Source organism: Coregonus clupeaformis, unplaced genomic scaffold (assembly GCF_020615455.1).
Source record: "Coregonus clupeaformis isolate EN_2021a unplaced genomic scaffold, ASM2061545v1 scaf0025, whole genome shotgun sequence".
NCBI lineage: Eukaryota > Metazoa > Chordata > Actinopteri > Salmoniformes > Salmonidae > Coregonus > Coregonus clupeaformis.
In genome coordinates, this window is record NW_025533480.1 from 183,352 (window position 1) to 200,476 (window position 17,125).

Genomic DNA, 17,125 nt, shown 5'->3' on the forward strand with positions numbered 1-17,125 from the left:
GAGACAGGGCTTTCTCCTATAGAGCTCCATTTTTATGGAATGGTCTGCCTTACCATGTGAGAGACGCAGACTCAGTCTCGACCTTTAAGTCATTACTGAAGACTCATCTCTTCAGTAGGTCCTATGATTGAGTGAAATCTTGCCCAGGGGTGCGAAGGTGAACGGCAAAGCACTGGAGCGACGAACCGCCCTTGCTGTCCCTGCCTGGCCGACACCCCTCTCTCCACTGGGATTCTCTGCCTCTGACCCTTTTACGGGGGCTGAGTCACTGGCTTACTAGTGCTCTTCCATGCCGTCCCTAGGAGGGGTGCGTCACTTAAGTTGGTTGAGTCACAGACGTGATCTTCCTGTCCGGTTTTGCGCCCCCTCAAGCTTGTGCGGTGGAGGAGATTTATGTGGGCTATACTCAGCCTTGTCTCAGGGTAGTAAGTTGGTGGTCTGATAATATCTCTCTAGTGGTGTGGGGGCTGTGTTTTGCCAAAGTGGGTGGGGTTATATCCTACCTGGTTGGCCCTGTCCGGGGGTATCATCGGACGGGGCCACAGTGTCCCCCGACCCACCCCTGTCTCAGTCTATCAGTATCTATGCTGCAATAGTCTATGTGCCGGGGGGCTAGGGTCAGTCTGTTATATCTGGTGTAATTTCCCTGTCTTATCTGGTGTCCTGTGTGAATTTAAGTATGCTCCCTCCAATTCTCTCTCCCTCTCTTGCTCTCTCCCTCCCCTCCCGGAGAACCTGAGCCCTAGGATCATGCCTCAGGACTACCTGGCCTGATGACTCCTGGCTGTCCCCAGTCCACCTGGTCGTGCTGCTACTCCAGTTTCAACTGTTCTGCCTGCGGCTAGGGAACCCTGACCTATTCACCGGACGTGCTACCTTGTCCCGGACCTGCTGTTTTCGACTCTCTCTTTCTCTCTACCGCACCTGCTCTCTCGTCCTTGAATGCTCAGCTATGAAAAGCCAACTAACATTTACTCCTGAGGTACTGACCTGTTGCACCCTCTACAACCACTGATTATTATTTGACCCTGCTGGTCATCTATGAACGTTTGAACATCTTGAAGAACAATCTGGCCTTAAATGGCCATGTACTCTTATAATCTCCACCCGGCACAGCCAGAAGAGGACTGGCCACCCCTCAGAGCCTGGTTCCTCTCTACAGTCGTGGTCAAATGTTTTGAGAATGACACAAATATAAATTTTCACAAAGTCAATTTTTATGATGGCAATTTGCATATACTCCAGAATGTTATGAAGAGTGATCAGGTGAATTGCAATTAATTGCAAAGTCCCTCTTTACCATGAAAATGAACTGAATCCCAAAAAAACTTTTCCACTGCATTTCAGCCCTGCCACAAAAGGACCAGCTGACATCATGTCAGTGATTCTCTCGTTAACACAGGTGAGAGTGTTGACGAGGACAAGGCTGGAGATCACTCTGTCATGCTGATTGAGTTAGAATAACAGACTGGAAGCTTTCAAAAGAGGGTGGTTACCTGCAAGGAAACACGTGCCATCATCATTTCTTTGCACAAAAAGGGCTTCACAGCCAAGGATATTGCTGCTAGTAAGATTGCACCTAAATCAACCATTTATCGGATCATCAAGAACTTCAAGGAGAGAGGTTCAATGGTTGTGAAGAAGGCTTCAGCGCGCCCAAGAAAGTCCAGCAAGCACCAGGACCGTCTCCTAAAGTTGATTCAGCTGCGGGATCGGGGCACCACCAGTGCAGAGCTTGCTCAGGGATGGCAGCAGGCAGGTGTGAGTGCATCTGCACGCACAGTGAGGCGAAGACTTTTGGAGGATGGCCTGGTGTCAAGAAGGGCAGCGAGGAAGCCACTTCTCTCCAGGAAAAACATCAGGGACAGACTGATATTCTGCAAAAGGTACAGGGATTGGACTGCTGAGGACTGGGGTAAAGTAATTTTCTCTGATTAATCCCCTTTCTGATTGTTTGGGACATCCGGAAAAAAGCTTGTCCGGAGAAGATAAGGTGAGTGCTACCATCAGTCCTGTGTCATGCCAACAGTAAAGCATCCTGAGACCATTCATGTGTGGGGTTGCTTCTCAGCCAAGGGAGTGGGCTCACTCACAATTTTGCCTAAGAACACAGCCATGAATAAAGAATGGTACCAACACATCCTCCGAAAGCAAATTCTCCCAACCATCCAAGAACAGTTTGGTGATGAACACTGCCTTTTCCAGCATGATGGAGCACCTTGCCATAAGGCAAAAGTGATAACTAAGTGGCTCGGGGAACAAAACATCGACATTTTGGGTCCATGGCCAGGAAACTCCCCAGTCCTTAATCCCATTGAGAACTTGTGGTCAATCCTCAAGAGGCGGGTGGACAAACAAAAACCCACAAATTCTGACAAACTCCAAGCATTGATTATGCAAGAATGGGGTGCCATCAGTCAGGATGTGGCCCAGAAGTTAATTGACAGCATGCCAGGGCGGATTGCAGTGGTCTTGAAAAAGAAGGGTCAACACTGCAAATATTGACTCTTTGCATAAACGTAATGTAATTGTCAATAAAAACCTTTGACATTTATGGAATGCTTGTAATTATACTTCAGTATACCATAGTAACATCTGACAAAAATATCTAAACACTGAAGCAGCAAACTTTGTGAAGACCAATACTTGTGTCATTCTCAAAACTTTTGACCACGACTGTAGGTTTCTTCCTAGGTTCCTGCCTTTCTAGGGAGTTTTTACTAGCCACCGTGCTTCTACATCTGCATTGCTTGCTGTTTGGTGTTTTAGACTGGGTTTCTGTATAGCACTTTGTGATATCTGCTGATGTAAAAAGGGCTTTATAAATCAATTTGATTGACAAGGAATACAGTGTCGGGACACAACCAGGATGTTTATGTTATGTGTGTGGGTAGAAGGCAGCTCATTTGATCTGGTCATAGATACTGTACATACGGAGCCATTATCTAAAGACCCACCTTCTGCCTTCATTGATTCTGGCCCCTGATACATACAGTGAGGGAAAAAAGTATTTGATCCCCTGCTGATTTTGTAAGTTTGCCCACTGACAAAGACATGATCAGTCTATAATCTTAATGGTAGGTGTATTTGAACAGTGAGAGACAGAATAACAACTAAAAAATCCAGAAAAACGCAAGTCAAAAATGTTATAAATTGATTTGCATTTTAATGAGGGAAATAAGTATTTGACCCCTCTGCAAAACATGACTTAGTACTTGGTGGCAAAAACCTTGTTGTCAATCACAGAGGTCAGACGTTTCTTGTAGTTGGCCACCAGGTTTGCACACATCTCAGGAGGGATTTTGTTCCACTCCTCTTTGCAGATCTTCTCCAAGTCATTAAGGTTTCGAGGCTGACGTTTGGCAACTCGAACCTTCAGCTCCCTCCACAGATTTTCTATGGGATTAAGGTCTGGAGACTGGCTAGGCCACTCCAGGACCTTAATGTGCTTCTTCTTGAGCCGCTCCTTTGTTGCCTTGGCCGTGTGTTTTGGGTCATTGTCATGCTGGAATACCCATCCACAACCCATTTTCAATGCCCTGGCTGAGGGAAGGAGGTTCTCACCCAAGACTTGACGGTACATGGCCCCGTCCCTCGTCCCTTTGATGCAGTGAAGTTGTCCTGTCCCCTTAGCAGAAATACACCCCCAAAGCATAATGTTTCCACCTCGATGTTTGACGGTGGGGATGGTGTTCTTGGGGTCATAGGCAGCATTCCTCCTCCTCCAAACACAGCGAGTTGAGTTGATGCCAAAGAGCTCGATTTTGGTCTCATCTGACCACAACACTTTCACCCAGTTCTCCTCTGAATCATTCAGATGTTCATTGGCAAACTTCAGACGGGCATGTATATGTGTTTTCTTGAGCAAGGGGACGATGCGGGCGCTGCAGGATTTCAGTCCTTCATGGTGTAGTGTGTTACCAATTGTTTTCTTGGTGACTATGGTCCCAGCTGCCTTGAGATCATTGACAAGATCCTCCCTTGTAGTTCTGGGCTGATTCCTCACTGTTCTTATGATCATTGCAACTCCACGAGGTGAGATCTTGCATGGAGCCCCAGGCTGAGGGAGATTGACAGTTATTTTGTGTTTCTTCCATTTGCGAATAATCGCACCAACTGTTGTCACCTTCTCACCAAGCTGCTAGGCGATGGTCTTGTAGCCCATTCCAGCCTTGTGTAGGTCTACAATCTTGTCCCTGACATCCTTGGAGAGCTCTTTGGTCTTGGCCATGGTGGAGAGTTTGGAATCTGATTGATTGATTGATTGCTTCTGTGGACAGGTGTCTTTTATACAGGTAACAAGCTGAGATTAGGAGCACTCCCTTTAAGAGTGTGCTCCTAATCTCAGCTCGTTACCTGTATAAAAGACACCTGGGAGCCAGAAATCTTTCTGATTGAGAGGGGGTCAAATACCTCATTTCCCTCATTAAAATGCAAATCAATTTATAACATTTTTTACATGCGTTTTTCTGGATTTTTTTGTTGTTATTCTGTCTCTCACTGTTCAAATAAACCTACCATTAAAATTATAGACTGATCATGTCTTAGTCAGTGGGCAAACGTACAAAATCAGCAGGGGATCAAATACTTTTTTCCTTCACTGTACAGCCGTCTCCAGAGCTTTCCCAAATGACATCCTTTTCTCTATATAGTGCACTACTTTTGACCAGGGCTCTATAGTGCAGTATATAGGTAATAGGGTGCCATTTGGGACGCATCCCAGGCCTCTCCAGCCATGATGATAAAGCAGTTTGACATTTACGATCAATTCTGTAAGTCGTCTTTGAATCTCAATGAGTGTAAAGTGTATCTATTATGGGTGCTAAACACACACAAACACAGACACACACGCCCGCACACACGCACACAGACATGCACATGCATGCACACACATGCACATAATCACACACACGCAGGAGGAATGTTGGATCAGGTAATGATTACTGGGAAAAGAGATTGTGTTTGGAGAACATGATTCAATACGGTCAATCTAAGCATCATAATAATGTTCTGTGCCTGGCCTGGGTGCATGTCTGTGTGTGTGTATGCGTGTGTATGATCATTTCGCTTAGTCTGTATCAAAACAACAGTCTTTGAATAACACTTCAACTTAATCAGCCTCCTCATTTTGACAAGCAGCATCTACATGTTCACTCATTGCAGATTCAAAACCCTATTTGTTCTCATACTTTCTATATTTCCCAACATCCACAAATAATTTCCCTCATTTCATTCAAATGTTTACCAGCCTTCCTCTATCATCACATGGCACAGCACAGTGACATGGAAGTGATTAACAGAATCACAGCTCTGACACTAATTGTTTTAGCTCTGTTTTACCTCTTATTCGTCAAGTGCCACATCCACACATTCACACACCACATCATTTATGCAGTGTGTGTGTGTGTGCAGAGATGGGCAGTATTTCTGTTACATGTATTTGAAATATGTATTTCAATATGTATTTCAGTAATTTGTATTACACTGTGCTGAATTACACTCCAATGTATTTTGTAACAAGATACCTTCCGAGAGCTGTAATTAGTATTTTCAAAATACAAAATAATTTTTTATAGCTGCTCACCATTTTGTGGCCCCTTTCACCCTGCATTGGTATTAGAAGTCTGATGGCACTATGGTGTGATAAGAGCGTCTGCTCATGAACTAAATATAAATGTACGTATATGTAAAAATGAACAATTGCAAAGCATGCTGAGCATTATTCAAATGAGCTCTGCCCCGAAATAGAGTCATTAATTAATACCCTGTGTGCTTTGCAATTCATTTTGGTTTGTTCATTTTCACATATACATTTACATTTGGTCATTTAACAGACACTCTTTTCCAGTCAGTGCATTCAACTAAGGTAGATAAACAACAACACATCACAATCATAGCAAGTAAAAAAGTTTCGCCCTGGCTCTGGGGACTCTTATATGTTGAGCCAGGGTGTGGATTTTCTATGTGTCATTTTCTATGTTTTGTTCTAGTTCATGTATTTCTATGTTGGCCAGGGTGGTTCCCAATCAGAGGCAGCTGTTGCTTGTTGTCTCTGATTGGGGACCATACTTAGGCAGCCTGTTTGGCACTGTTCATTGTGGGATCTTGTTCTGACCCGGTTTGTTTTTAAGCTTACTTACATCCCAGGGTCCCAGAACGGTAAGGCCCTGTCCTGGTGGTATGACACAGAGGAGAGGTCCATTGAGCCCACTCCCATACTGCCGGAGTCTTGTCTGGTGGCACCGGTGGTGTGGGAGATCGATGCGGAAATCGAGCGGGCGTTACGCACCGACCCTACTCCTCCGGAGTGTCCAGTGGGGCGGACGTACGTGCCGTTCGAGATCCGTGATCGTCTCATATATTGGGCTCACACGTCACCCTCCTCTGGACATCCAGGTATTGGCCGTACAGTGCACTGCCTTAGTGTTAAGTACTGGTGGCCAACATTGGCTAGGGACGTGAGGGTTTATGTCTCCTCCTGCTCAGTGTGCGCTCAGTGTAAGGCGCCTAGACACCTGCCCAGGGGGAAGTTACAGCCCCTGCCCGTTCCACAACGGCCGTGGTCTCACCTCTCGGTAGACTTTGTCACTGACCTACCCCCCTCCCAGGGGAACACCACTATTCTGGTCGTTGTGGATCGGTTCTCTAAGGCCTGTCGTCTCATCCCAATGCCGGGTCTCCCTACTGCCCTACAGACCGCTGAGGCTTTGTTTACCCACGTCTTCCGGCACTACGTGGTTCCCGAGGATATAGTGTCCGATCGAGGTCCCCAATTCACCTCTAAAGTCTGGAGGGCGTTCATGGAACGTTTGGGGGTCTCGGTTAGCCTTACCTCGGGTTTTCAGCCTGAGAGTAATGGGCAGGTGGAGAGAGTGAACCAGGATGTGGGTAGGTTTCTGAGATCGTATTGCCAGGACCGGCAGGAGGAGTGGTCGGTGTATATCCCTTGGGCAGAGATTGCCCAGAACTCTCTTCGCCACTCCTCTACTAACCTGACCCCTTTCCAGTGTGTGTTAGGGTATCAGCCGGTTCTGGCACCATGGCATCAGAGCCAGATCGAGGCTCCTGCGGTGGTTGAGTGGTTTCGGCGCTCGGAGGAGACGTGGAATGCTGCACATGTCCATCTGCAGCGGGCTATCCGTAGACAGAAGATCCCACCTCGAATGGATCAAGCAGCGTGACGAGGAGAGAGGATGGACCTGGGAGGAGATGAGTGAGAGTCTGGCAAGAGGGATGGAGGCCATGAGCATGGGGGAGAGACAAGCCCAAACATCTTTTAGGGGGGGGCTCACGCCGTGGACGACGAGGCAGCAGGAGGCCGCGATAGAGCGGTTGAGCCGGTTAGCAGAGGAGGCCGCTAGGTTACGGGGGTCACTGGTCACGAGGGAGAAGGAGAGTGTGGAGGCACGGCGAGAGGAACTGAGTAGGCAGCAGAGGGAGGGGAGGTTTATGAGGAAACCCAGTCCCGCTCCTCACACCAAGCAAGGGGTGTGTGTCAGTCACCAGTCCGGTCCGGCCCGTTCCTGATTCCCGCACAAGGCCAGTGGTGCGCGTCGCCAGCCCGGTCCGGCCCGTCCCTGCTCCCCGCACCAAGCCAGTGGTGCGCATCGCCAGCCCGGTCCGTCCCTGCTCCCCGCACCAAGCCAGTGGTGCGCGTCGCCAGCCCGGTCCGGCCCGTCCCTGCTCCCCGCACCAAGCCAGTGGTGCGCACGCCAGCCCGGTCCGGCCCGTCCCTGCTCCCCGCACCAGCCAGTGGTGCGCGTCGCCAGCCCGGTCCGTCCCTGCTCCCCGCACCAAGCCAGTGGTGCGCGTCGCCAGCCCGGTCCGGCCCGTCTCTGCTCCCCGCACCAAGCCAGTGGTGCGCGTCGCCAGCCCGGTCCGGCCCGTCCCTGCTCCCCGCACCAAGCCAGTGGTGCGCGTCGCCAGCCCGGTCCGGCCCGTCCCTGCTCCCCGAACCAAGCCAGTGGTGCGCGTCGCCAGCCCGGTCCGGCCCGTTCCTGCTCCCCGCACCAAGACAGTGGTGCGCGTCGCCAGCCCGGTCCGGCCCGTTCCTGCTCCCCGCACCAAGACAGTGGTGCGGCGTCGCCAGCCCGGTCCGGCCCGTTCCTGCTCCCCGCACCAAGCCAGTGGTGCGCGTCGCCAGCCCGGTCCGGCCCGTTCCTGCTCCCCGCACCAAGCCAGTGGTGCGCGTCGCCAGCCCGGTCCGGCCCGTTCCTGCACCCCGCACCAAGCCAGTGGTGCGCGTCGCCAGCCGGTCCGGCCCGTTCCTGCTCCCGCACCAAGCCAGTGGTGCGCGTCGCCAGCCCGGTCCGTCCTGCTCCCCGCACCAAGCCAGTGGTGCGCGTCGCCAGGCCGGTCGGCCCGTCCTGCTCCCCGCACCAAGCCAGTGGTGCGCGTCGCCAGCCCGGTCCGGCCCGTCCCTGCTCCCCGAACCAAGCCAGTGGTGCGCATCGCCAGCCCGGTCCGGCCCGTTCCTGCTCCCCGCACCAAGTCAGTGGTGCGCGTCGCCAGCCCGGTCCGGCCCGTTCCTGCTCCCCGCACCAAGACAGTGGTGCGCGTCGCCAGCCCGGTCCGGCCCGTTCCTGCTCCCCGCACCAAGCCAGTGGTGCGCGTCGCCAGCCCGGTCTGGCCCGTTCCTGCTCCCCGCACCAAGCCAGTGGTGCGCGTCGCCAGCCCGGTCCGGCCCGTTCCTGCACCCCGCACCAAGCCAGTGGTGCGCGTCACCAGCCCGGTCCGGCCCGTTCCTGCTCCCCGCACCAACCCAGTGGTGCGCGTCGCCAGCCCGGTCCGGCCCGTTCCTGCTCCCCGCACCAAGCCAGTGGTGCGCGTCGTCAGCCCGGTCCGGCCCGTTCCTGCTCCCCGCACCAAGCCAGTGGTGCGCGTCGTCAGTCCGGCATGGTCCGTGTCTGTTCTACCGGTGTCTGGTCCGGCACCGGTCAGCTGCTCCATACCGGAGCCAAAGCAATCCGCTCCACCGATGTCCAGTCCAGCTCCGGACAGCGGGGCCAGACCAGACCGGGGGCGCTGCGGGGGGGTAGGGAGAGAGTGGTGGTCACGCCCGGAGCCGGATCCGCCTCCGAGGCGGAATGCCCACCCGGTCCCTACCCTCTTGTGTTTGGTTGGCGCGGTCGCAGTCCGCGCCTTTGGGGGGGGGGGTACTGTCACGCCCTTTCTATGTGTCATTTTCTATGTTTTGTTCTTGTTCATGTATTTCTATGTTGGCCAGGGTGGTTCCCAATCAGAGGCAGCTGTTGCTTGTTGTCTCTGATTGGGGACCATACTTAGGCAGCCTGTTTGGCACTGTTCATTTTGGGATCTTGTTCCGTAAGGTTTGTTTTGGTGTATAACCTAGGACTTCACGTATCGTTTGTTGTTTTGTTTTGATCGTGTGTTAAGTACGTAATAAAGATGTACGGTTATCACGCTGCTCCTTGGTCCGCTTCATCTTATAACGATCGTGACATTCTGTTACTGAGAATGTTGTTGCTGTTCGGGCTGGTTGTGTGTGTTTTTGCCAGTGACATTAGTGCAAACGAAGTTGTGTTGTTTCTGATAACTATACCAACCAGAGTAATTGTGGAGCTGAACGTTCACCTCAACACAGCATTTGTTTACAGCCTAATTGGGGCATCCATACGAGTGTGTGTCAGCTGCCTGGCAACAGAGGGAGGATAAATATAAGAGTGCAGTAAATGGGTGCTGGTATGACTCAGTGATGAGCTTTAATGAGGACCTCTCCCACTGTTTTACAGTGTCCCAGCTATTTTCCCTCTGTCTCTAAGATTGCGGAGGTGTTGCATCTGAAATATACCCTTGTCCAAACAGCTGTGGAAAATTCACTGAAATTCCACTGTGCAGAAAAGCTTTTCACATGACCTGGAAGTACAACTCTCCAAGTGCAGCCAATTCAAATCTGACCTCCAGCGCACAGCAGGTCAGAGGTTATACAGAGGTACTACCTTTTGTTTTGCCAAGCTTCCCAGATCCCTGCTGGGCTGAATATAACCTGCTAATCTATCGCCTAAAGCTGAGGTAAAAGGTAAGGCAATGTTCTCAAGTCACCCACACAAAAAGTGATAGACACACCGACACAAAGAGAGAGAGAGAGAGAGAGAGAGAGAGAGAGAGAGAGAGAGAAGAGAGAGAGAGCGAGAGAGCGAGAGCGAGCCCTGTATATAAGCCTCTTGTTAAAGCCTTGGCTCTAGTCACTCAGATAGAAAATCCAGTCTTATTCACATGGGGAGGTGAGGCTTTAGACTTAAGCTATTATGATAGCTCATAGCTCCATTGTAAATCACTAGCTGACTGATGGAAAAGAGACCATTCATCCAAAATCATTCATTCATTAGAAACACACAGGCTCCACTTTTCTGCGCGTTTGTCTGTTTACTGTTATAAAAGCTGTTCCACTCACCCTCTCCGCCGACTGCGCTGTCCCAAAGAAGATCGGGATAAATGCCAGCCAGATTATGCAGGTAGTGTACATGGTAAATCCAATTGGCTTGGCCTCGTTGAAGGTCTCCGGCACTCCCCTGGTCTTGATGGCGTAAACAGTGCATGTGACCATCAGTAGGATGGAGTAGCCCAAGGAGCAGATCAGGGACAGGTCGGAGATGTCACACTTCAGCACGCCACGAGCCGCCGCCGGGTCCTGGGTCCGCTGCTCGCCGTAATCCACGAAGGTGTGCGGCGGGTCCACGGCGAACCACACAAACACCCCCAGGAGCTGCACCGAGATCAGGGAGAAGGTGATGACCAGCTGGGAGGCGGGGGAGATGAACCGGGGGGCGCTGACGGACTTCTTCCCCTGCTCGAAGATGCGATGGATACGGTTGGTCTTGGTGAGGAGGGCCGCGTAGCTGAAGCACATCCCCAGACCCAGAAATATCCTCCGGAAGGAACACACGCCCACATCGGGCGCCGCGATCATCAGGAAGGTGATGGCATAACACAGGAAAATGCCCGTCAACAGCACGTAGCTCATCTCGCGGCCGGACGCCCTGACGATGGGTGTTTCGTTGTAGCGGACAAAGGTGACGACAACGAAGGTGGTGGTGATGATGCCTAGCATTGAGATGAAGACGGGGATGACGGCCCAGGGCGAGTGCCACTCCAGCTTGATGATGGGGATGTTCTGGCAGCCCGTTCGGTTGGCGTCGGGGCGCTGTTCGTAGGGGCACAGTTCACAGCTGAACTCGCTGGCCTGGAAGTGGTAGCCCTCGCAGCGCTCGCAGTGCCAGCAGCATGGCACACCCTTCACGATCTTCTTCCGCTCACCCATCCGGCAGGGCACGCTACACACAGACGCAGGGAGGGACGGGTCACCTGCCCGCCACTGCATGGCTTCTACCTGGGGTCATAAGGTCACAGGAAAGAGGAGAGACCAATCAGAGGACAGATAGGTTGGAACTCAATAATGGTTTTGGTTCTAGAATGGTTGTGATTCTAGACTGTTTCTGGCTAAGGAATGTGCTGACTAGAATAGTTTTGACTGTGTAATAGCCTTATTCAAAGCCTACTGTCGTTAAAATGTTTGTACCTGCATTAACATTTCCAAGTGCAACTCACAAAGTAATTAGCCAAAGCAGAACTTCTTATCATGTCCCTTGTGCTGCCTGCTAGGCATAAATCTAATAGCAATTAAACTGGTGTAATCAGAGCTGGCACAAATTGGCCATCTGCATCAGTCTGATGCAGTGTGTGTGTAATAAACTGTTTATAACACAGCCCAGGGTGATGGGAACGGAGCTCCTCTCTCTATCTCTGAACACGCACACAAAGTACTGATCCAGCAGAACTAGAGGAAACTGGCTGGCTGGGGATTCTGCTGAGAGCAGGAGAAATCTAGAACTAGAGTAAATTACCAATATTGGGTCAAACTACTCAGTCGTCAGAGGAGAAATTAAACCTGTCTGTATGTGTTGTTTCAGTTTTGTGTTTTATTTCCCTTTAGTACTATTATCTCGTCCAGTTTTTTTGTGGTAAAGCGATAGCCGGCCATGCTTGAATTATGAACGCTCAAAAACACATTAAGCCTGGCCATGAACTTTTTGGCGTATAATTGATAATTATTACCTGATGAAAAAATACTTTAGGCCTCATTAAATGTATCCCATAAAGCATTATGAGCATGAAAGAAGAGCATGTCCAACGGCACAACTGAAGAAACAGTAACTTCCGCCACTTGGGTGAATCCTTTTTCAATTATTTGGATACCTATTTGTAACCTTGAATTCAAAACACTTGTTAAGGTGAAACAAAATGGATATGGAATAGGGCTATTCTGGCTCTAGTTCTCAGCAGCCAGCTGAGAGGGAATAGTATGCTGTTGCTGCCTCCCAGTCCAGCCAAGGTAAACAGATTGAAGAACAAAGAGAATGCACAAGTTCAGCATTTGAGCCTAACTTCAATTTTCCTCCCAGCCAAGTCTCCAGTCTACAAGTCTCCAGAGTCCAGCCAATATAGCTTCTACTGTCCAAACGTATTCGCTTGTACCGGAAAGTCACACACACGCACACGGACGCACGACCAGAGCAGAAGGTTTTAAGATCCCTCAGAAAGTACAGCCCAACCGTGCCCAACCCTGTCTGTTCTAGGAGTCTATCTGTGTGAGAACACGCTGCTCGTTTACCAAGTCATAACTCCTCCTGTGGCCTGTGTGTGTGTGTGTGTGTGTGTGTGTGTGTGTGTGTGTGTGTGTGTGTGTGTGTGTGTGTGTGTGTGTGTATCCATCCCTCCCTCCGGTGTTCCGGTGTTCCAGTGTTTATGTGTGTGTGTGTGTGGTGTGTGTGCATGTCTGTGTGTGTGAGTGTGTGTGTGTGTGATTGTGGGGGGGGACCAGATGTCCCCACAAGAATAGTAAACAAACAAAAATTTGACCAACTGGGGACATTTTGTTGGTCCCCACAAGGTAAAATGCTATTTCTAGGGGGTTTAGGTTTAAGGTTAGAATTAGTGTTAGGGTTAGAATTAGGTTTAGGGTTAGGGTTAGGAGCTACGGATAGTTTTAGGGTTAGGGTTAGGAGCTAGGGTTAAGGTTAGGTTTTTGGGTTAAGGTTAGGGTTAGGGTAAGAGTACGGGTTAGGGTTAGGTTTAGGGTTAGGGGTTAGGGAAAATAGGATTTTGAATGGGACTGAATTGTGTGTCCCCACAAGGTTAGCTGTACAAGACTGTGTGTGTGTGTATTTCAATCAGTAACAGCTGAAAAACAAGTAGCTGCTCTTTGAAAGTCCAGCACTGAGCAGTAACTGTATGCGTGCAGGAACACATCAACTACTCTGACATACAGTATGGTCATAGGACAAAAACCACTGGGAAGAGATGGGACCCAAACATGACACAAAAACAAGTTTTGGATGATAACGAACTAATACTCTCCCGAGTGGCGCAGTGTTCTAAGGCACTGCATCGCAGTGCTAGCTGTGCCACTAGAGATCCGGCCGTGACCGGGAGACCCATGGGGCGGCGCGCAGTCGTCCAGGGTAGGGGAGGGAATGGCTGGCATGGATGTAACTCAGTTGATAGAGCATGGTGTTTGCAACGCCAGGGTTGTGGGTTTGATTCCCACAGGGGGTATGAAAAAAATAATAAGAGCGTCTGCTAAATGACTAAAATGTAATAAAAATCTTAATCTTGAATAAATGCTGATATCTATACAATTTGCCTGATCTCAGAGCTGTTTGTGCTATCATGTCAAGTCGTTGTCATACATAGCCGGGACCAGGCTATGTATGAATGCCTCTGAATGTGACACTATACGACAACACTAGATCACAAAAGATAGTATTGCTATTACAGTTGAAGTCGGAAGTTTACATACACTTAGGTTGGAGTCATTAAAACTCATTTTTCAATCACTCCACACATTTCTTGTTAACAAACTATAGTTTTGGCAAGTCGGTTAGGATATCTACTTTGTGCATGACACAAGTAATTTTTCCAACAATTGTTTCACTTATAATTCACTGTATCACAATTCCAGTGGGTCAGAAGTTTACATACACTAAGTTGACTGAGCCGTTAAACAGCTTGGAAAATTCCAGAAAATGATGTCATGGCTTTAGAAGCTTCTGATAGGCTAATTGACATCATTTGAGTCAATTGGAGGTGTACCTGTGGATGTATTTCAAGGCCTACCTTCAAACTCAGTGCCTCTTTGCTTGACATCATGGGAAAATCCAAAGAAATCAGCCAAGACCACAGAAAAAAGATTGTAGAACTCCACAAGTCTAGTTCATCCTTGGGAGCAATTTCCAAACGCCTGAAGGTACCATGTTCATCTGCACAAACAATAGTACGCAAGTATAAACACCAAGGGAACACGCAGCCGTCATACCGCTCAGGAAGGAGACGCGTTCTGTCTCCTAGAGATGAATGTACTTTGGTGCAAAATGTGCAAATCAATCCCAGAACAACAGCAAAGGACCTTGTGAAGATGCTGGAGGAAATAGGTACAAAAGTATCTATATTCACAACAACATAACCTGAAAGGCCGCTCAGCAAGGAAGAAGCCACTGCTCCAAAACCGCCATAAAAAAGCCAGACTACGGTTTGCAAATGCACATGGGGACAAAGATCGTACTTTTTGGAGAAATGTCCTCTGGTCTGATGAAACAAAAATAGAACTGTTTGGCCATAATGACCATCGTTATGTTTGGAGGAAAAAGGGGAATGCTTGCAAGCCGAAGAACACCATCCCAACCGTGAAGCACGGGGGTGGCAGCATCATGCTGTGGGGGTGCTTTGCTGCAAGAGGGACTGGTGCACTTCACAAAATAGATGGCATCTTGAGGAAGGAAAATTATGTGGATATATTGAAGTAACATCTCAAGACCACAGTCAGGAAGTTAAACCTTGGTCGCAAATGGGTCTTCCAAATGGACAATGACCCCAAGCATACTTCCAAAGTTGTGGCAAAATGGCTTAAGGACAACAAAGTAAAGGTTTTGGAGTGGCCATCACAAAGCCCTGACCTCAATCCTATAGAACATTTGTGGGCAGAACTGAAAAAGCATGTGCGAGCAAGGAGGCCTACAAACCTGACTCAGTTACACGAGCTCTGTCAGGAGGAATGGGCCAAAATTTACCCAACTTATTGTGGGAAGCTTGTGGAAGGCTACCCGAAACGTTTGACCCAAGTTAAACAATTTAAAGGCAATGCTACCAAATACTAATGAGTGTATGTAAACTTCTGACCCACTGGGAATGTGATTAAATAAATAAAAGCTGAAATAAATCATTCTCTCTACTATTATTCTGACATTTCACATTCTTAAAATAAAGTGGTGATCCTAACTGACCTAAGACAGGGACTTTTTGCTAGGATTAAATGTCAGGAATTGTGAAAATCTGAGTTTAAATGTATTTGGCTATGGTGTATGTAAACTTCCGATTTCAACTGTATGTTAGTCTCACATTAAGGTGTAGTTTGTTGGTCCAGGTGCCTATGACCCTGTACTCTCTGGTGGAGCGGTTGGTGCTCTGGTACTGGAAGATGTCGTAGCGTCCGGGGGCGTCGCCGTTCTCATTAAACACCACTGGAGTACCGGCACTTCCTGGAAGACAGAGAAGGTGAAGAATTAATAAGATGACACACTGTATATCATTCATCACACAGAAAGCTAATTTACCATACTGTAAGATTGTACAATATCATTGTAGTTCTGCATTTTCACAGAAACACACGATTTGGTCAAACACAAAATATTTTTGTTCTAAGTATTGTATGTTGTAAGTATGGTATAAGGTCTGTTTCTTACAAAGTGGGAATCTTTTTCAGAAGTTCACTGTCACCCTAACGAGCCGGGCTCAGATTTCACACATATTAATTATGCAGAAATTGTGTGCACGTGCATCCGTGCGTGTGTGTGAGCGTGTGTGTGCGTACGTAAACAACCTCTACCTCCCCGGGTGCAAAGTGTCACAGATTGGCTTGCTTTCTCCATCGATTATGCTAAACTCACAGCCCTCTCTCGCTCTCTCTCTCTCTCTCTCTCTCTCTCTCTCTCTCTCTCTCTCTCTCTCTCTCTCTCTCTCTCTCTCTCTCTCTCTCTCTCTCTCTCTCTCTCTCTCTCTCTCTCTCTCTCTCTCTCTCTCTCTCTCTCTCTCTCTCTCTCTCTCTCTCTCTCTCTCTCTCTCTCTCTCTCTCTCTCTCTCTCTCTCTCTCTCTCTCTCTCTCTCTCTCTCTCTCTGGTTCTTTCTCCTCTTATGAAGCGTTGAAATCCAATATTTCAGCATGGCAGCAGCGTGGGTGGAGAATCTGGCCATCAAAGCAGTAATGTAATTACAAATATACATCTTAAAAGAGCTGTTCATTACCAACATTCCTACAGAAAGCTGTTCGTCATGGCAACGGTGGATGTATCATATCTGATGGAACGAAAGGGAGAGTTGCCGGGAGAGACAAAGTGAGAAAGGGAGAGAGAGCGATACTAGGAGAGTAAGAGAGAAAGGGAAAGTTGAGAGATCTCTATTTCAGAGGACTCTGGGTAAACCATTATCCCTCTATCTTTAATCTGCCTTCACACAGCCGCCTGGCCCGACGCTACTCACACACACAGACACGGACACAAACACACACAGCCCCGTCCGCCAAAATTCAAAGACACTAGACGCCGCCACTCGCCGCTTGCTCCTGTCTGCCTATCTGTTTGTCTGTCTCCTCCTGCCTTCCATAATTACAACAGAGAGAGAAGTGTCCAGACTGGTTGTTGACTCATTTGTCTAATTTTAGTCTTTGACAAAAATAAAATATATATCTGGCACCCAGGCTACAAGCTGTAATGGCTAGTAGTGCAACACAGCTCCCTATAAATCAGGACTACACAGGGCGTCATTGGGCTTTGGTCCAAAGTAGTGCACTACATAGGGAATAGGGTGCTATGTGAGATGCTGCCGCAGTAACACACACACACACAAACACACACACACACAAACACGTGAGTCCACTAAGATAGCCCTCTGGTTGATGCTACAGAGAAGCAGAACACTAATTCTGAAACTCGTCAGTCTATTCTTGTTCTGAGAAATGAAGGCTATTCCATGCGAGAAAATTGCTGACCTTCTAGGCAGAGTTGCAAAGAAAAAGCCATATCTCAGACTGGGCAAAAAAAAGAAAAGATTAAGA

The 17,125-nt window shown here is 48.9% G+C and overlaps 1 protein-coding gene across 3 annotated transcripts in view; it reads right to left on the minus strand.

The window, feature by feature from the left end:
* LOC121543659 (metabotropic glutamate receptor 8) overlaps window positions 1-17,125 on the minus strand; it is a 239,230-nt gene that overhangs the window by 28,401 nt on the left and 193,704 nt on the right. For all 3 annotated transcript variants that reach the window (XM_041853701.2, XM_041853702.2, XM_041853703.2), the window contains 2 exons: window positions 15,415-15,554; window positions 10,415-11,350 (listed from right to left, as the gene is read on the minus strand). In XM_041853701.2, the coding sequence (XP_041709635.1) occupies window positions 10,415-11,350; window positions 15,415-15,554 (1,076 nt within the window). The remainder of the gene's footprint in view (window positions 1-10,414; window positions 11,351-15,414; window positions 15,555-17,125) is intronic.